Source organism: Rhinoraja longicauda, chromosome 15, assembly GCF_053455715.1.
Source record: "Rhinoraja longicauda isolate Sanriku21f chromosome 15, sRhiLon1.1, whole genome shotgun sequence".
Lineage (NCBI taxonomy): Eukaryota > Metazoa > Chordata > Chondrichthyes > Rajiformes > Arhynchobatidae > Rhinoraja > Rhinoraja longicauda.
Window position 1 is genome coordinate 23,066,951 of NC_135967.1, and position 21,089 is coordinate 23,088,039.

Genomic DNA, 21,089 nt, shown 5'->3' on the forward strand with positions numbered 1-21,089 from the left:
GTAAACATCTGCCGTATCTTAAATCCTGGATCCAATTAAAAATAGGTACATGTTGCCAAAAAGAGACAGTATTGTTAACTGAAACATTTTGGTTTTGTTCAAGCCACTTCATATGATGCCTGGTCTCAGTTTATGCATACAATATATTTTAAGTCTCTCCTATAAATAATGTAGTGCAGTCAGAGAATACCGGTGGACAATTCCAATCACTTTGGCTGATTACAGAAAGCATCCATTCCAAATCCAATTCTGATTCAAGTACACAATTTTAAACCAAAGTAGCTCTATATTTTCCAGGATTCAGCCCTTCTGCGGAAATTGCTATCTTTTTTTTATCATTTGAGTGACTGCAAGAACTATGTTGCAGCACTTAAGCACATTTTTTCTTTAACAGGAAGCATATGAAGCTTTGCCTCAGGGCTTCAGAACTTGAATAAGATATTGCATGTTGAACAGATTCAATCTTTTTTGACATTGTGTTCAACAACCTTGCTGGACTAAAGGATACTGTCTCTTTATGTCACCTTATGATGCTCCTGAGCTAGTTCAAAATCTATATATGCTGGTGAATCTACGAACATAACAATGCAACTATTTGATGGTGGGGGGGGGGGAGGGGGTGGTGTGTGTCTCAGAACAGCTCATCAGTACCAGGGGGTCAAAAGGGTGTGAAAAATAAGCATATACGTGGATATATCTATTGGTACATGCCCATTTATGTTGGAGCAAAATGTGTCATATATTCATATTTAATACATGGTTTTATCAACCTGTTTTCAAATTAACATTGCATTAAATAATGCATTTTAAGTGCTGCATGCATGCTTGAATGTTCACTTTTCCCATTCATTTCTCCTCAATATGCAAAATTCTGGAAAGCATGCCAGGAATGGAGTCAAAATTAATTGAGTTCTCCTATTGAATGAGATTTTTGACCTCCTGGTTCAAACTTGAAGTTGTTGCAAATGATATCATAAGACAAGTACGTGCACAGGAACGACATCATACATACCCCTTATAGGAGGGTTCACGTTTGATTCCACATTCAGATGAACGTTGCGATGTTCTGTGGAACCAGGACAATGAAATGAACTTTCAGAGATACACATACCCCCTAATAATAACAATAACACAAATACTGAGAATAGTAATAACAATCTGCCAACGTTTGCAAATAGCAGGCAAGGTGTTACTACAGGCCCGTCTGAACAGCAGGCCAGTTCGATGTGAGCTCATTATTATCTATGAGAGACAATGCTGTTTTCCCATTGATGATAAATAAAGCTGCCCCTACTGGTATGGCTTGTCAAGGTTAGTATTTGCCGTTCCAAATAGCAAGTTACGAATGGAAGCTCAAGAAACAGCATTCTCAGTGGACCTTTGCAATTACTGAGCCCAAACCCCAAACAAGGATTCTAAAAATCAGCAAGAAGATGTTCCCAGTGGCAGAGGGGCCTGTTTCACACCAACAGAATCACATACAATGTACATCTTAGCAATGCATCACATTGTCATTAACAGACAGCGAATGACAAAACTGAGCCAAAACAAGGTAAAACATAGCATGGGTTTTCACAGGGCAGACACACAGTCAGTGTTTGTTCAGGGAAATGGAATTGTATTAGTTTACTATCCTCAAAATACAATTCTATCTTGATGAATTAAACTGGCACGTATGTTAAATATTAATGCAATATTTATTCATGATAAGGTATTTGTCGGCATTAATTTAATGAAATGTACTCATTCTAAAATTGTTTTAAATGTTGCCATTCCAACATGAAATCTATTAACATTCAGAATGGAAAATATTATTATTGGATTAATGTAATATTTCCCTACAGGACAGTCCTCATTTCTAACAAAACTCATTCCTTGTTTTACCTTGGCATGATTCAAGGTTCTGATATCTTCGTTAACACATCATAAAGCACCGTATTTTCTGAAGCCTATCATGGTATTTCATGTCTAATCACAGGGCACCTTGGAATTCTGCTGATAACTCAAGCATCGCCCCTGCCAAAATACCTTTTTTCAATTGGGTAACAGCTCATTTTGATGAACCGATATAGATAGATTTATTAAAGAGATTTTTTTGCAGATTCAGAAACACCTTGAACTTGTCCATAAACAAGTTTTCCATGGCTTTCAAGTTAGTAATTCTCAGGCAAAAAAAATTGACAAAGCAACTTCATCACAGATTTTTTGCAAGTGCTTTTTAGTGCTGAGAAATGCCAGGACATGGGAAGGAGTATGAAACAAATAGGAAAGAGCTGCGAGAAGATCTATAGAGGGAGAAACTGAAACAATTCCCACAATGGCTCATTTGGTAACTGCCCCAGTTTCAAACTGAATCCTGCAGACCTACGATAATCCTGAGCAGAATTCCTTTTCTCCACTGAGCTTGTTGATAACTGATAGGGTGGCAATTGGAGCACAACAATATGCTCTGGATTGATAAGGAAAAAGAAAATTCAACTGAGGTTTCCAACATTGCTATCCAGCAACTACAGCAGCAAAATATAATGATATGAATGTCAAGTGTGGGGAGCATTGTCTTTAAATGTTATGCCTCCAGCTTCTCATTCAACGTTCACACAACCTGTTTGGTACCGGGTTCAGATTTGTATGCCTTGGTGAACTGACAGTGGGTGACCAGCACAGATGGAATCACAGCTTTGAGTAAGACAGCAACTCCAGATGAAGAAATACTCAGAACATTAAATTTCTGAGAATTTAAAAGCATATTGTGCAAATGTAAACTGATTTTACTACCGGGTGAAATATGAACATGACCAGTTCTGGGCTGTTTAACATAGCCTGAAAACTCAGGTGGGCATTAGGTATAAGTGGCAAAAATTCTGAAGCACTGTCATACTGCAGTACTTATTTATTAGCCAATGATAATGGGCAATATGCTCAGTTCTTATTACATAGTTTTCAATTAATTTTAATTGCTATTTGTAATGATACTTTGTAATTGTGTCATGGCTTGAATTAACTTGGATGTAATAAGCGCAGACAAGCAGAAACAGGATGGTACTGCATAAACGTGCACATTTAATGAATTCAAGCAGGGAATTAGAAGGCCCAAAAGGAACCATGAAATATCACTGGCAAGTTGAAGTAAAGTAAACCCTAAAGCTTTTGATACATGAATTAAAAACAAGGTGGGAATGTGAGAGAAGGTCAGACCACTCAAGAATAAAGAGAGGAATTTATGGTTGAGGCCAGAGGATGTAGTTGAGGTACTAAACAAGTATGGGGAAAAGACATGGAGGATAGTAAGATCAGTGTGTGGAATAGTCATAAACTGGAGCTATTTGAGATCAAGCATGAGATGGTGTTAGGTTTCTTGAAAATAATTAAATTGGATAAATCCCCAAAGCCCAATGGGATCTTACACCACATTTGAAGCATTATGTGTAATTCTGGTTGCCTCATAATTGTAAGAATATGGAGGCTTTGGAAAGAGTGCAGAAGATGTATAGCAGAATGGTGCCAGGATTAGCTATAAGTGGTTGGACAAACAAAGATGTTTTCTTTGGAACATTGGAGATTGAAAGGAGACCCGATAGAAGTATATACAATTATGACAGAACAATTTCCCAGGGTGGAAATGTTATAAAGACTTGAAGGTCAGAGGGTAAAAGGTAAAGGACAATTATGGGCAAATATTTTTTACACAGAGAATGGCGGGCCTGGAATTTGCCGTGGGTTGTGGTGGTTTAAGTGGTGTTGAAGAGGCTTTTAGCAGTCTGAAGAAGGGTCTCGACCCGAAACATCACCCATTCCTTCTCTCCTGAGATGCTGCCTGACCTGCTGAGTTACTCCAGCATTTTGTGAATAAATACCTTCGATTTGTACCAGCATCTGCAGTTATTTTCTTACACTTTTAGCTGGACACATCTATATGCAGGGAATGGAGGGATATATAGATCAAATGCAGGCAGAGGAGATTAGTTTAACTTGGCATCGTGTTTGATAGTCATTGTGAACGACATGGCCTGTTCCAGTGCTGTACTGTACGCATGTTCTATGTTATAATGTGTGCTTGCAGGAACATCAGATGAAGAGAGTCGTTTGTTAGGGATTTGATTTGATGCCATGTGAATACAGTGAACCAGTGAGTGCCTGCAATAACACCAATTAAGAATGGCATCATATTAGTCAGCACAATTGGTAATAATTTGAACACATGGAATTCAAGCAAGCTTGCCATTCGCATCCAAAATTGGCTTGAAGGTAAAAAACAAAGGGTTGTTTTTCAGACTGAAGCCATGTAACAAGCAGCTTACATCAGGGATTGGTTCTTGCGCCACTTTTATTCATTATTTATATTAATGATTTGGATGTGAATGCAGGTGGCATTGTTTGTAAGTTTGTGTGTGGCACTAACGTTATTGATATAGTGGACAGTGAAGATTATCTATGATTATAATGGTATCTTGATCTACTTGGCCAGATTACTGGTTATTATTTCCAATAACTACAAGATGCATTTTGATAGGATACACCAGGTAGGATTTACATAGTAAACAGTACAGCCCTGGGGAATGTTGGAGAAAAGGGGGACCTAGGGGTGCAGGTACATATTTCCATGAAGATGGTGACATAAGGTGTTGAAGAAGGCATTTGGCAAGTTTGTCGTTATCAATCAGAATATTAAGTACAGGAATTAGTTTAGTTTAGTTTAGTTTAGAGATACAGTGCAGAAACAGGCCCTTTGGCCCACTGAGTCCACGCCGACCAGCGATCCCCACACATTAACACTACCCTACACACACTGGAGACAATTCTTTTACACTTATACCGCGCCAATTAATCTACAAACCAGTACGAAGATCTCAGAGAAAAACCACACGGGCACAGGGAGGACGTACAAACTCGATACAGATAGCACCCGTAGTAACCTGGGTCTCTGCCGCTGCAAGTGCTGTATGGCAGCAACGCGACCGCTGCGCACCATGCCGTAGCTGTACGAGTTTTGACAAGGCCACATTTGGAGCACTATCTGCAGCTCTCGTCACTCTGTTGTAGGAAGAATATCATTACACTGGAGATGGTGCAGAGGAGCTTTAAGATGATGTTATCCAGTCTGGAGGGTTTGAGTTATAAGGCAAAACTGGATATGCCGGGTATTTTTCCCTACAGTGTAGGAGATTGAGGGGTGACATAGACAAATATAAAATCATGAAGGGCATAGATAAAGAGAATAGCCACAGTATTTTACCCAAGATAGGGAAGTCTAAGATTAGAGGGCAGAGTTTTGAGATGAGGGGGGGGGGAGATTGAAAGGAACTTGAGAGACAGCATTTTCACAGAGAGGGTGTGTATATATATGGAATGAGCGGCCAGAGTAAGTAGCAGAGGAGGATGTAATTATAACATTTAAAAGTTAGGTAATTGGATAAGAAAGCCTTGGCGGGATATGAGCCAGATTTTGGCAAGTGGGACTAGCTCAGATAAGCAAGATGGTCAGTGCAGACAAGGTGAGCAGACTCAATATCACCATGACTTTACTCATACATTGATGCTTGGTAGAATTCTAAACACCGCCACACACACAGCTGTAACATTTGCACACATGATTATTGGAAATGTCAACTAACAAGAACATTTTTCAAGTAACAAGGACTTTCATAAGTCAATAGGTTGCATCCTGTTAGCTTATACCATTTCTCTTGGTTTTTATTTTAGATGTACAATTTAAAAAATACACTGCATGTTGTCTATTACAATACTATGGCAATAAGACATTAAAAGCATCACTTTTCAGATCTTCAATCGTGAGATCAACCAATTATAATACAGAAGGAGACTATTCAGCCCACTGAGTTCATGCTGGCTGTAGGGGCTGCAATCCCCTCAGTCCAAATCCCCTTTGTCTTCCTCCCCTGTAACCTGTTCTCGTTCAAATGACAACGCTTCCTTTTTTTGTTCTTTTACCCCTTACCAAAACAAGGGAATAATTTACTGAAGGCAACTAACCAACCAACATGATTATGATATGAGGGGAACATCAGAGCTCCAGCAGGAGATCGATGCAGCTGCAGGAAGGACGTAGAAGCTCCAGCCAGACCGTACCCAGGGTCAGAATTGAACCCGTCCCTAACTGTCACACATCTACACATTGCAATGTTTATCTTCCTCATGGAATAGAATATTATCAAAAACAATGGCTGGATGATGCAGAAACTAAAAACTGCACATGCTGGTTTATACCAAAGATGTCAGACCCAAAGCGCTAGAGTACCTCACCACATTGGGCAGCATCTCTGGAAGAAACTGATAGGTGACATGTTGGGTCGGGTTAGGAAGAAGGGTGTCAACCCAAAATGTCACCCAAGCTTTTTCTCCAGAGATTCGGCCTGACCTGCTGAGTTACTCCAACATTTTGGGTCTATCTTTGGCTGGATAATGCAATTCTGTGAAGCATTTGATTTTCATTTGCTTGAATTTGTGCGATGGTTTCAAAATTAGAACTACAGTTGTACTGTACATGCCTAGAACAAGAACCAGATTAGAAGCTAATATTTGAGGCTTTATATAAATGGCCACCCATTCGCTAGCTGCTTTTCTTTGACGTAGCTTCTTCTTTGCCTTACTGATAATCACTCTCACCAGCAACTACAACCTCCCTTATCATCACTTGCGCCACGAGTGTCCTCAAGCATGTCTTAACCTCTCCCTGACCATCACCACAACCACCCTGATCATCTCTCCAACCACACCCTTCTCCCTCTATTCTGATTATCTCCCTGAATACCTCTCTAATCATTGCCTGAACTAATACCACCCTAGACCTACAATATCCCATTCATCTATTCGAGTGGACCAAAAACCCCAATGACAACTTTCTTCCCTGTGATTTACCCAATTCTCCAGCGAGCCTCTCCCCCACAACACTCGCCCTTCAATATTCTATCTTCTCTTTTCCTGAACAAAATCTCCCCCACCATCTCCATTGTTGATGATTGGAGAGGTTCAGAGCTGAAAGACACTTCAGTGAATGTCATTCCCACACTGTGCCTCACACCTCATTGCACAAAACTGACACAGACCCCCACTGCCTCGCATTAATATGCTTTTCAGGCACAATTTAATTTCAATACCATTTTGTTTTGTTTTTTTCTTTGTGAAAAAATCAAACTGATGCCATGGAGTGTACTCATATTTTACATTTGTAATTTTTTGGTTTAAGTATTAATATAATTAAGATTTAGGTCAGCGTAATCTCAGCACTCCTTTGGATTCTGCAGGTTCGGTTACTAAGATTGTAAGTAATGAGCTTTCAAAAGTGTCATCTGTGGTTCAGTGAAAGCACTGTCGGCTACCAGTCAGATTGTGGGTTGAAGTCCCTCTCCAGGGACTTGAATCCAACATTGAGGTTGATGCTTCACTGCAATGCTGCAATCTCAGAAAAGCCTTAAACTGTGACATTTTACAACCATGGTTCTAAATGATCCCCTGGTATTTTTGAAGAGCGGGTGTGTGCTGTCCAATGTACGCTTCTCAAACAGTATCTTTTAACTCATTACCTGGTAATGTTGTAGAACTTGCTGTTTACAAGTTGACTTTATGCACTGCTCACAACATGGGCTACACTTCTACATGCGATTCAATTTCATTGAGTCTGTCAGGCATATTTTGAGTCGAAGAGGTTGCTTGTGACTTTCAGTAGGGATATACTCATGCTGCTAACTTGAGATTTTTTTAAAATTGTGTGCTAAAGTATATACTGTATGTAAATGCAGCCACGTGGCCTGATGCTGGAATGTTGAGCAACAATGCAAAGTGCTGGGATAACTCAATGGGTCAGGCAGCATCTGTATAAGGAATGGATAGGTGGCGATTCATAACCGACCTGACACGTCATCTGTCCCTCCATAGATGCTGACTGATCCACTGAGTTACACCGGCACTTTGTATATGGGTAGTCATTTGTTATTGCCAGTAATGCCTGCAAGCCAAGAATCCAAAGGTGATCCCTCCTAGAAGAATTTGCTCAGCTCCATTGTAAATGCTTCTGCTGTCCAATGTAGTAACAATAGTAATCTTGCTTCAGCACAACTCTTGGAAGCCTTGACACCCAGTCAGACACAGAGAAGGTCCCAAGACCCCGAGCTGCCAGAGCATGCCGATCAGACTATAAGATCAGTCTCAAAAGCAGGTCTACATCCTTTCACTTTGCAACAGTAACTCCCACAGAGGTCCAGAGAATATCAGAAAAGCCAAACATACAGTGCATTAAAGACACAGAACTAAGAGGCTGGTGAATTATGCTGTCAATTATTGGACACAGTTGAGGGATAGATTTCTGCTTTGTTCTGCTTTCAGTTTTATTGTATGTATGCCAGTGAATTGAGGGCAACACCCAAACTCTGGATTGAAAGATCAATCAGGGGCAAATCCTAATAGGCTTTATCCTATGCTTAAAAACGTTATATAAAACCGGCTATTGTCTGGAGGGAGCCTCATGTATGCAAGTTAACACAGGTGACCTTGATAGCCCCCTGTGGTGTGAACTATGTCCTAGTTCAAGTCTTGAGCAGGTGACGCAGCTCAGTGACATCCTTCTTGTGAACCTCATGGCACCATAGTTATTGCTATTCAGTAAAGTAAAGCTAGAGTGTGTACCCTGGTGAAAAAAATATCTATGCGGCCTTCACATGGGTTTCTCCTTCTCCAGCCTGCAGAAACCTGAAATGGAACTGAAAATGCTGGAAATAATGATGAAATGTCATTGACCTGAAAATTTAACATTCTCCACAGATGCTGCCTGACCAGTCTTACAGCCCAACTGAAATTGGACATTTAATTCACTTCTGTGACCATTTAACAGGCATCTGGGAACTATTGAGTAGCTCAATCCAATACAGTGGGAAACATATACCCTTTGGAAATGAGTCTGACATTACACATCTCTCACATTAGATACTTATTACATTTACTTAGAGCCTGAAATGCAGGTGTATTACTGTTGAATTTCATGGCCTGCAAGAGTTGTACATGAGGGAGAAATAGTCTATAAAAACTGAACGAGCTTGAATCTTGAATAACAAAGGTGTCGATCAGTTTGATTTTAAGAAGAGATGTGAAAGTTGCTGCATAATTTCTTTGACTTCTGACAATAATTCATTTCCACATTCAATAGTAACAGCTTCAAGTGGCTTTTCTCAAGTACTGGGGGTTATTGCCAGAATTGGATTCTTCTTATTCTGGGATAGCTTGCTCAGCAGTACATTTACAAATATCTATTGAAAAATCAATATGTTTTAATTATAAAGAATAAAGGCAAGAGCAGATACAAATCTATTGTCTGCCTTCTAGGTCAGTAGGGTCACTCTGTAAAGAAATGGAGCTTTCACTGGTTGAGAAATTGAATGGCTACAGAGTTCATTGCTTTCTTTTGAATAAGGTTATCTTTATTTCGAGTCACTTTTACCCACTGATACTCAGCAGAGATTACTTTTTTATCGTCTGGACTATATTTTTTCCTCATGGTTATTACAACTCTGTCTTTTAATCGTGAAGGGTTGATATGTGTTTTCTTGATGGCGTCTGTGTCTGATTAATGCAAGGTAAGGCATTACCCATTTCAATATCTTTTCCTATTGAATTCATAATTTGAATTTGACCTGCCAACACATTGGCATAAATCGAGCTATTGATCTGAGATCCATATCAGTAGAATGCACAGATGCAATTCACAGATCAGAATTCCCATGATAACTTCATTTTATGTGGCCATACAGCAGCTCTGATTGCATGACCTCTGTAAAATGCACAGAATTAAAGCTGGTAATTTATAATGTTTGTAGACTGTTAATGGAAATGTCCACTTTCTTTAAATTTATAATAAAATCTCATTTATGCACTTCACTGGAAGCGTAATGGGTTGGCCACTGAAATTATATAAATTAGGAATAAACACCCAAACTGCATGAGTATAGAATAACTATATAATCTTTATGACCCATGATATGTCACCCATTTCTTGAAGATTATTTAAAGAAAAGTTCCAGGAAAGCTGCAGGCCCCGATGGTGTGACGGGCAGAGTGCTGAGGGAATGTGCAGACCAATTATCTGAGGTCTTCACAAAAATCTTCAACCTGTCCCTTTTAAAATCCACCATCCCTCCCTGCCTGAAGTCCGCCATAATCATCCCACTGCCGAAAAAGTCTGTCATCAGCGGTCTTAACGACTACCGTCCGGTAGCACTCACACCGGTCATCACAAAGTGCTTCGAGAGACTGGTCCTGCAGCACATCAAAGCCAGCCTCCCGCCCACCTTCGACCCACACCAGTTTGCCTACAGAGCAAATAGGTCTACAGGGGATGCCATCGACACTGCTCTTCACACTGCACTGACCCACCTTGAACACCAGGGGAGCTATGTGAGGATGCTCTTCCTCGACTTCAGCTCTGCCTTTAACACGGTCATCCCGAGCAGACTGGTCACCAAACTTTCCGACCTTGGATTTTCCCAAACCATCTGCCAATGGATCAAGGACTTCCTGACCAACTGCCCCCAGACCGTCAAAATAGGCCCTCACCTCTCCTCCACCATTACACTGAGCATCGGCTCACCACAGGGCTGTGTGTTGAGCCCCATCCTTTACTCCCTCTACACTCACGACTGCGCCCCCACCCATCCCACCAACACCATCATCAAGTTCGCGGATGACACGACTGTGGTTGGACTCATCTCAGAAGGAGATGAGACAGCCTATAGGGATGAAATCCAAAGGCTGGCAGCATGGTGTTCAGTGAACAATCTGGTCCTGAACTCCTCCAAAACAAAGGAACTTATAATTGACTTTAGAAAAACCAGTGGAGATTACGACCCACTCTACATCAATGGGGTCTGTGTGGAAAGGGTACCAGCTTTCAGGTTCCTGGGTACGCACATCGCAGAGGATCTTACCTGGTCTACCAACACCATCACCACAGTAAAGAAGGCACAGCAGAGACTCCACTTCCTGAGGATCCTCAGGAAAACCAACCTGCAGGAGAAGCTCATGTTGTCCTTCTATCGCTGCTCCATCGAGAGTGTGCTGGCATACTGTATAACCACATGGTATGCCAGCTGCTCAGAAAAGGACAGGAAGGCCCTTCAGAGGGTCATCACGACGGCCCAGAAGATCATCGGCTGCTCACTGCCCTCCCTGGAGCACCTGTTCAGCCTACGCTGCCTCAGTAGAGCAGGCAAAATAATAAAAGATCCATCCCACCCCGGCCACCGTCTGTTTGTTCATCTGCCCTCTGGTCGACGTTTCAGGTCGATCAAATCCCGAACAAACAGACTTAAGAACAGTTTTTACCCCAGGGCCATACGAGAACTGAACACTACCTTTGCACTCGGCAACACCGTTAAAAAATCTTGTACTTAATATAATTGTATTTAATTGTATTTATGTATTTATTTGTTTTTGCATTTATTGCATATATGTTTGTACGCACCGTCAGGATTGGCTATTTTTTTAATTTCGTTGTACTCGTTGCAATGACAATAAATGAATATTATTATTATTATTATTAAACATCAGCTTGATGGTGATCTCAGTTTAAATTAGAAGGTATAGTTTTATTTGTCACCACAGCATTATTGCAAAATCGAGAATGACATGTAAGTGCAATACTGAGGGATTGCTGCATGCTCAAAAGTGCAAGCTTTATGATGACATTTTAAATCAGCCCCTTGTCTTGTTGGATGTAGAAGGGCCTCTTGAACCTCTTCAATGGGTACTTTTGGAAACATTACAATTTCTAGCCTATTATCTACTTCAATACTATTGCTGCACATTCAGGAGTGTTACTATTCATATGGACAATACATTTTTAATCTCTGACATAATTTGAAGAACAGCTGCATAGCTGTTTCTGTTATCTAGAACAATTGCAAATTCTAAAGGAATATCATGAAAGCAGTTTTCTAGTTATTTGTGCCAATATTATCCTCTCTTTGGTATTGGTTTTGGTTTATTATTGTCACATGTATCAAGATACAGTGAACAACTTTGTAAACTATCCAGTTAAATTATACTATTCAAAAGTACAATCAAGGCCTATACAAGTACAGGAGGTGGTGCAAAGAGAAAAATACCGGAGTGCAGACTATAGTGATACAGCATGATAGCATTACAGCTACAAAGAAAGTACAGATAAGGAAAAAAAATGCTAGGTCTGCAATTGGGTAGGTTGGGCGATCAGGACTGTACTATGAGTTTATGGGATGACTGTTTGGCAATCTGATAAAAGCAGGAAAGAAGTTGGTCTTGAATTTAATGGTACGTGCTTTCAAACTTTTGTGCATATCCTACTTTAATGTTAAGTCTCATTTAACCATCACCCTAGTTTTTCCAGAACTACATTAGTACTGAGGTAAGCAATTCATCAATTGTAATATTCTCAAGTGGCGAATATAATTCCATTGTGAACGATGATTGTGACCTTAGGATGTCACCACTTTTTGGATTGTATCATGTAATGAGCTGCTCTGTGGGGCATAAATACTGCTTAATAAGAAGATCCAGACGTAATGTGTGAAGAGCCTTTGAGAAAGCTGTACAATATTTGTTTGAGCTTTGTGTGTTTTATATATAATCCTAAAGGTCCTCCATTGGTTTTTGCTTAGGAACCCATGGTGCATCATTCTTTCCAAATGCTTAAATACTCCTGCTTCCTCTCTCTCTAATCGGATCTCACCCTCAACTATCTGAGAGACATCCACTCGTCAAATTTGGGGCTTCTCAATGTTCTGACAGCCATTAAGATCTAACCTCTGAAATTTCCTTCCTAAACTTTAACCTCTGTACCTGTATTTAACTCTTTATGATGCTCCCTAAAACTTCCTTGTCTGATTCACCTTTGCGTCATATGTTTTATCTTCTTTATATCTCTCTTTGTTTTGATTTGGCCATGGTAAAACACCTTGGCATATTTTGTTGTCTTAAGGCACAGTATTAATGGAAATTTCTGGTGCAATGCGATATTGGATGCAAAATTGTTTCTGCATTTGTCTACTTACAACAGTGATTACATTACTTAAATATTTCATTCGTTCTTTGGTATTTCATCCATCTCTCCGTCCATTCGCTATTTGGTTTCACATTTAACAGGAGATAACAAAGTTAAGTATTGCCTTTAAATAAATGAGGCTATGTTTTTATAAATTTATCCAACTGAAATATAACTGCATGCAAAGCATCACACTAAAAACAAAGATTATAAAAGAACACATATTTTTTTAAATAATCAGAAATAAACCAGAGCAATTTTGGATTTCCACACTTCAGCAGGACATCAAGAACTAAAGAGCATATAAGGTGAAGGGGGAAGGATTTAATAGGAACCTGAGGGAAATCTTTCTTCACACAGGTATAGGCAACAAGCTACCAGAGGAAGTAACTGAGGTTAAAACAATAAAAAACATTTAAAAGACATTTGGACAGTTGCATGAATAGGAAATCTTTAGTCGGATATGGGCCAAACATGGCCAAATGGGACCAGCTTAGATGGGACTTCCTGGTCAGCAAGGATGAGTTTGACTCTATTATGCTATAACTTGGATGATAACTTTGTACAAGCTGCTCATACTGTATCCACACATACATCTTCAAATAGTAAGTCTTTTTTTAAATCTTCTGCTAAGGGTAGAACACATTCACTTGCTTCAATTGTGCTAGAAATAGTGGAAGCATTGGAGATCATTTTTCAATGTTCTATAGATTCAGGATCAGTTCCTGTGGATTGGAGAATAGCAAATGTTATCCCACTTTTTAAGAAAGGAGGGAGAGAGAAAACGGGTAATTATAGACCAGTTAGTCTGACATCAGTGGTGGGGAAAATGCTGGAGTCAATTATAAAAGACGAAATTGCTGAGCATTTGGATAGCAGTAACGGGATCGTTCCGAGTCAGCATGGATTTACGAAGGGGAAATCATGCTTGACAAATCTACTGGAATTTTTTGAGGATGTAACTAGGAAAATTGACAAGGGAGAGTCAGTGGATGTGGTGTACCTCGACTTTCAGAAAGCCTTCGACAAGGTCCCACATAGGAGATTAGTGGGCAAAATTAGGGCACATGGTATTGGGGGTAGGGTACTGACATGGATAGAAAATTGGTTAACAGACAGAAAGCAAAGAGTGGGGATAAATGGGTCCCTTTCGGAATGGCAGGCAGTGACCAGTGGGGTACCGCAAGGTTCGGTGCTGGGACCCCAGCTATTTACGATATACATTAATGACTTAGACGAAGGGATTAAAAGTACCATTAGCAAATTTGCAGATGATACTAAGTTGGGGGGTAGTGTGAATTGTGAGGAAGATGCAATAAGGCTGCAGGGTGACCTGGACAGGTTGTGTGAGTGGGCGGATACATGGCAGATGCAGTTTAATGTAGATAAGTGTGAGGTTATTCACTTTGGAAGTAAGAATAGAAAGGCAGATTATTATCTGAATGGTGTCAAGTTAGGAGGAGGGGGAGTTCAACGAGATCTGGGTGTCCTAGTGCATCAGTCAATGAAAGGAAGCATGCAGGTTCAGCAGGCAGTGAAGAAAGCCAATGGAATGTTGGCCTTCGTAACAAGAGGAGTTGAGTATAGGAGCAAAGAGGTCCTTCTACAGTTGTACCGGGCCCTGGTGAGACCGCACCTGGAGTACTGTGTGCAGTTTTGGTCTCCAAATTTGAGGAAGGATATTCTTGCTATGGAGGGCGTGCAGCGTAGGTTCACTAGATTAATTCCCGGAATGGCGGGACTGTCGTATGTTGAAAGGCTGGAGCGATTGGGCTTGTATACACTGGAATTTAGAAGGATGAGGGGGGATCTTATTGAAACATATAAGATAATTAGGGGATTGGACACATTAGAGGCAGATAACATGTTCCCAATGTTGGGGGAGTCCAGAACAAGGGGCCACAGTTTGAGAATAAGGGGTAGGCCATTTAGAACGGAGATGAGGAAGAACTTTTTCAGTCAGAGGGTGGTGAAGGTGTGGAATTCTCTGCCTCAGAAGGCAGTGGAGGCCAGTTCGTTGGATGCTTTCAAGAGAGAGCTGGATGGAGCTCTTAGGGATGGCGGAGTGAGGGGGTATGGGGAGAAGGCAGGAACGGGGTACTGATTGATAGTGATCAGCCATGATCGCATTGAATGGCGGTGCTGGCTCGAAGGGCTGAATGGCCTACTCCTGCACCTATTGTCTATTGTCTATTGTCTATTGTCTATTGTCTATTGCACTCTTCAAGATTCAAGATATCTTTATTTGTCATCCAAAAAACAAGTTTTTTGGACGAAATTTCGTCACCCACAGTCCAACAATAAGAGCAATAAAATAAGCAAATTACACAACCCCAACCAACACAAAACCCCCCAAAAAGAAACATCCATCACAGTGAGTCTCCTCCAGTCCCCTCCTCACTGTGATGGAAGGCCAGAATGTCTTTTTCTCTTCCCCTGCCGTCTTCTCCTGCGGTCAGGCTGTTGTCGTTGCCATGTTCCAGGCTGCGCCGGACGGTGAAATGTCCGCAACGGGCTGACCCAAGCCCCGCTGCAAGTCGTGGCGGTCGGGGCTTCCGACATTGAAGCCCCCGCCGAGCAGAGAAAATTCCGTGGCCTATTTCAGGCCGCGCCGGACGGTGAAATATCCGCGGCGGGCCGACCCAAGCCCCGCGATCCGGGGCGGGCGAACACGCTGCCGCAGTCAGACAATGCTACCAACTATCATGGTACGTTTGCATGTAGTTCCAAATGAAGCAATCTAATTCTACAGAATGATTTGCATTTTTAAGAATTTGAATATCAAATTATCCTTCCTGACGATGGATTTAAACGGACTTAATTTAAATTAAAAGCATTAAAAAATGTTCAAAGCTGAAACGATTTTTTCCTTCAAGTGAATAAAGAGGAAATTTGTTCTCTCGATGTGCAAATGTCAAGACAACTATTAATGGAACAGACATTGGAACCTAAGTGCAGCATGGAGCTTGTACAAATTGCACATTCAGCTCAAGTAACTGAAAATAAACTTCACTCCAGTTGAATTTCTACTGCAATAGCATAAATCCTTGGTCCTTTTAATTTTCATATATATTTTGGCAAATGTCTTTGCCCTGTTTTTTTCCATTTGCTTCACTCCTTTGAACAATTGTTGGGAATGGTTCCATGAATGATATGCGCACTGAGATGACCAGCAAGTGGCCATGATGCATGCCACTTGGAACTAGCAAGCAAAGGTAAATGATGTATATAGCAAAATTAAGCCAGATCTTCATGTAAGGTACATATATTCCAACAGAAATGTTTTATTAGATTGGGAGTGGGAACCAGTCAAAAAAAAATCCTAATTCTGAAACACTGATGTTCATTTTAATGTCCCTTTGGAGTCAGAGTCATACAGCACAGAAACAGGCTCTTAGGCTCACTGATACCACACCAATCAACAAACACACAATTATACGAATTCAATTTTATTCTCCAGATATTCCCATCTGCACCAGATTTTACCACTCATCGATGCACAAGGGACAATTTGCAATGGTAATTTCACCTACAACTCACACAGCTTTGGCATGCAGGAGGAATGCAGAACACTTGGAGGAAACCCATGCAGTCAAAGAGAGAATGTCCAAACTCTAATACTCAGCACTAGAGATCAGGCTTGAATCCGGGTGCTGGAGCTGTCAAGATGCAACTCAACTTGCTATATAACTTGTTATCCCAGATAAGACCAGGAAAATAGAAATCATCCCCAGGGTTCTATTGCTCTACATGCTGAACTGCCATTCAGTTAATATACCAGAAAATATTTTAAATTTGCCATTGTCAGAAAATATTTTTTTAAATTGAAGAAACATCCTCATTTCCATAGTATTAAGTGGAAGGGAGATTCAAGATGGCTCTGAACATTTATAAAATTAGCATGAAATGTGCTCGAATGCCACCTATCTGCTGCACAATTTTGTTGAACATAGTGTCCAAAGCATCATGTGCCACAGAAAAGGTCAGCACATATGCATATGGAAGTCTTCTCTTCGTTAGCTTTGCTGCTACGGAACTTTGGTTGCTTACAGATCATCAGTAGGGTGGGAGTCACACTCCAAAGAAATATTGGTGATGGAAAACACGTTGTGAGAAGAAGGGTTGAATTTTCACTCTGGATGGATTGAGACCTTGGATAGGTTGCATTCAGCTGTTAGGGATGGGGAATGTAGTGAGATGCAGGAGAGAACCTTCCACTTAGCGGATGCAGTCAAAATGCTCCATAGTGATAAACAAAACAAGCCAGTTCTTCTTTAACTTACAGCAAAACAGGCCTCTAAAGCATTGCCTAATAACTATTTTTGCATTAGTGACCCGTTTCATTTCTTACCCACGTATCTCTGTTATTATTGTCCTTAAGTGGATCATACACATGGAACTTCCAGACTGAGAATGGTGACATATGAAACTGGTGCAATATGGTAATGGCAATCGACTTACTGTATGACCTCTACCGGACCGAGGCTAGACGACAACTCTCAGACACCTCTTCCTACTTATCCCTGGACCATGATCCCACCGACAAACACCAGACCTTTATCATCAGCACCATCACGGACCTCACCATTTCCAGCGATCTACCCTCCAATGCCTCCAAACTCATAGTTCCCCAGCCCCGCACGGCACGATTCTACCTCCTACCTAAAATCCATAAACAGAACTGTCCCGGCAGACCCATTGTCTCTGTCTGCTCATGTCCCACCGAACTTATATCCACCTATCTCGAATCCATCCTATCCCCCCTGGTTAAATCCCTCCCCACCTACGTCCAAGACACCTCACACGCTCTCCATCTCCTCAATAACTTCCGGTTCCCAGGCCCCCACTCCCTCATCGTTACCATGGATGTCCAGTCACTCTACACTTCCAACCCCCACAAGGATGGTCTCGAAGCCCTCCGTTTCTTCCTCGACCGTAGAACCAGCCAATCCCCATCTACCAACACTCTCCTCCGCCTAGCAGAGCTGGTTCTTACCCTTAACAACTTTTCCTTTGACTCCTCCCACTTCCTCCAAACCAGAGGCGTAGCTATGGGCACTCGCATGTGCCCTAGCTCTGCCTGCCTCTTTGTCGGGTACGTCGAACAATCCCTGTTACGGGCATACACTGGCCCCATCCCCGAACTTTACCTCCGCTACATCGACAACTGGATTGGTGCTACCTCTTGTACCCATGCAGAACTCACTGACTTCATACACTTCACTTCCAATTTCAATCCTGCCCTTAAATATACCTGGACTATCTCCGACATCTCCCTCCCGTTTCTGGACCTCACCATCTCCATCACAGGAGACAGACTAGTGACTGACAGCTACTATAAACCCACTGACTCGCACAGCTATCAGGACTACATTTCTTCCCACCCGTTCTCCTGCAAAAAGTCTATCCCCTACTCCCAATTCCTCCGTCTACGCTGCATCTGCGCCCGGGGTGAGGTGTTTCACACTAGGGCATCAGAGATGTCCTCATTCTTCAGGAAACGGGGCTTCCCCTCTTCCATTATAGATGAGGCTCTCACTAGGTTCTCTTCTACATCCCGCAGGTCCGCTCTTGCTCCCCCTCCCCCCACTCATAACAAGGACAGAATCCCCCTCGTTCTCACCTTCCACCCCACCAACCAGCGTATCCAACAAATCATCCGCCAACATTTCCGTCACCTACAACGGGACCCCACCACTGGCCATATCTTCCCATCCCCTCACCCTTTCTGCGTTCCGCAGAGACTGTTCCTTCCGTAACTCCCTGGTCCACTCGTCTCTTCCTACCCAAACCACCCCATCCCCAGGCACTTTCTCCTGCAACCGCACGAGATGCAACACCTGTCCCTTTACCTCCCCCTTCAACTCCATCCAAGGACCCAAATAGTCTTTCCAGGTGAGACAGAGGTTCACCTGCACCTCCTCCAACCTCATCTATTGCATCCGCTGCTCCAGATGTCAACTTATTTACATCGGCGAAACCAAGCGCAGGCTCGGCGATCGCTTCGCTCAACATTTGCGCTCGGTCCGTGTTGGCCAAACTGATCTCCCGGTGGCCGAGCACTTCAACTCCCCCTCTCATTCCCAGTCTGACCTTTCTGTCATGGGCCTCCTCCAGTGTCATAGTGAGGCCCACTGGAAATTGGAGGAACAGCACCTCATATTTCGCCTGGGCAGCTTGCAGCCCAGTGGTATGAACATCGACTTCTCCAACTTTAGATAGTTCCTCTGTCCCTCTCTTCCCCTCCCCCTTCCCAGATCACCCTCTATCTTCCTGTCTCCACCTATATCCTTCCTTTGTCCCGCCCCCCTGACATCAGCCTGAAGAAGGCTCTCGACCCGAAATGTCACCCATTTCCTTCTCTCCTGAAATGCTGCCTGACCTGCTGAGTTACTCCAGCATTTTGTGAATAAATACCTTCGATTTGTACCAGCATCTGCAGTTATTTTCTTACACTACTGTATGACTTAAAGTCGATCATGTAGTACAATGAAAATCAATATGCAATGCAATAGAATTTCTAACCATCAATCTTTCAATTGACATCCAATGTGTGAAAAATGTTCCTTGATTTGATTCCACAAAGAATCCCCAATAAGAATGAAGACTTTGACTTTTCTGCAATGAACGTTTAATAACAACAATGGGCACATTCTCCTGACTGCCGTTTCTGAATAGTGGACATCAATCAAGCTGCTCAGGATTCTGGTGTTTAAATTAATTCAATATAAGTCTTCCACAGGAACATTTACTTAGTCATTTTACTTAGTCAGTCTTCTACAATTAACAGCCTTGACACATACCATATAATTTTGTAAATATATATATAACATAATTTGTAAAGAGTTAAGTCACTGCTGAACAATCAGCAATGTTTTTTTTTTGATACACGATGATGAACTGAAATCGTGCGAGGCCTAATTGGCTTCTCCTCATTCCTGGAGTAAACATGGGTTTTTATCAAAAGCAATTGTCAAATGATCCAATCCAGTTTTTCTTCAACAAAATTTTCTATGGCACCTTGCAAGAGATATTACGACCATAAACATTCGTTGGACTGAAAATTAATGACTACCAGACCTTGAACATTGCTCTTTTCAAGGAAACAAGAAAAATGGGATTCATTGACCTGACCTTTGCTGCATTCTTAATTAAGAATTTATTGTGATTTTACTGTGAGAGTTGCAGAGCTTGCCTTTGGTAATCAAAGAGCATCAAACAACTTGTTTAAGCCTCAGAGTTCTAATATATGGGAATAACCTCCAACATAAATTGTTTCTATTGCAGACAAGTGTCACAAACATGAACAATATGTCAGAATAAAAATAATCTATGATAAAGTTATAATATAATGAGGGTGCAACATACACACATAAATTAAAATATAAAGACAATATAACTTTACAGATTGAATGAACTAATCAAACCATGTGAATTCCTGTCACAGATCCCTTATATTCAGTCTCTTGCAGTGTTGAGCCCAGTTGAAAGCCCTTTATATATTTGACTTCATATCTATGCAGCCACACCAAGATGTTTCTCATGGTTTTAAGTCATGTCAAGAGCGTTCTGCTCCACTCACCCTGGAGATTCCATGTGCTCCAGTACAACAAAAATGCTTCTCAATGTCTCCATAGCATAATTCATTAACCTCTTTGAACATCAAGCTAAATCTTACAACAGTATCAGGATACAGTGCTATTCAAACTCAACATTGTGCCATGCTGTACTAAGTCTAAAAACACAAGCTTTTATAATCTGTATCAATCGATTCAAAATACTGTTGCTTATATCCTACCTGGAACTGGGGCCTTTCATCCAAAATATCCCTGTGCGTGATGACCTAATAGACACTATATGGCAAACCTATGAATTAAAATGTTTGACTTGTTTACAAATTCCTCCACAGCCTTGTCACTCTTCAGCTCTGCAATCTGCCCCAACTACACCCTCATGGAAAATGTGTGTCACAAATTTGTGGTTTTGCTCATCCTCAAATCTAATTGCTGTAGTATTGATACATATGTCTGCAACTGCTATGGCACTTACTCTAGAATTAGTCACC

General features: G+C 41.4%; 1 protein-coding gene across 5 annotated transcripts in view; it reads right to left on the minus strand.

The window, feature by feature from the left end:
- The window catches only part of pcdh11 (protocadherin 11), a 679,207-nt gene that overhangs the window by 75,465 nt on the left and 582,653 nt on the right, over positions 1 to 21,089 (minus strand). For 4 of the 5 annotated variants that reach the window (XM_078412294.1, XM_078412293.1, XM_078412292.1 and 1 more), the window contains exon 4: positions 1,013 to 1,066. The exons of the other annotated variant lie outside the window; for it this stretch is intronic. In XM_078412294.1, coding sequence (XP_078268420.1) covers positions 1,013 to 1,066 — 54 coding nt within the window. The remainder of the gene's footprint in view (positions 1 to 1,012; positions 1,067 to 21,089) is intronic. 5 annotated transcript variants of the gene reach the window in all.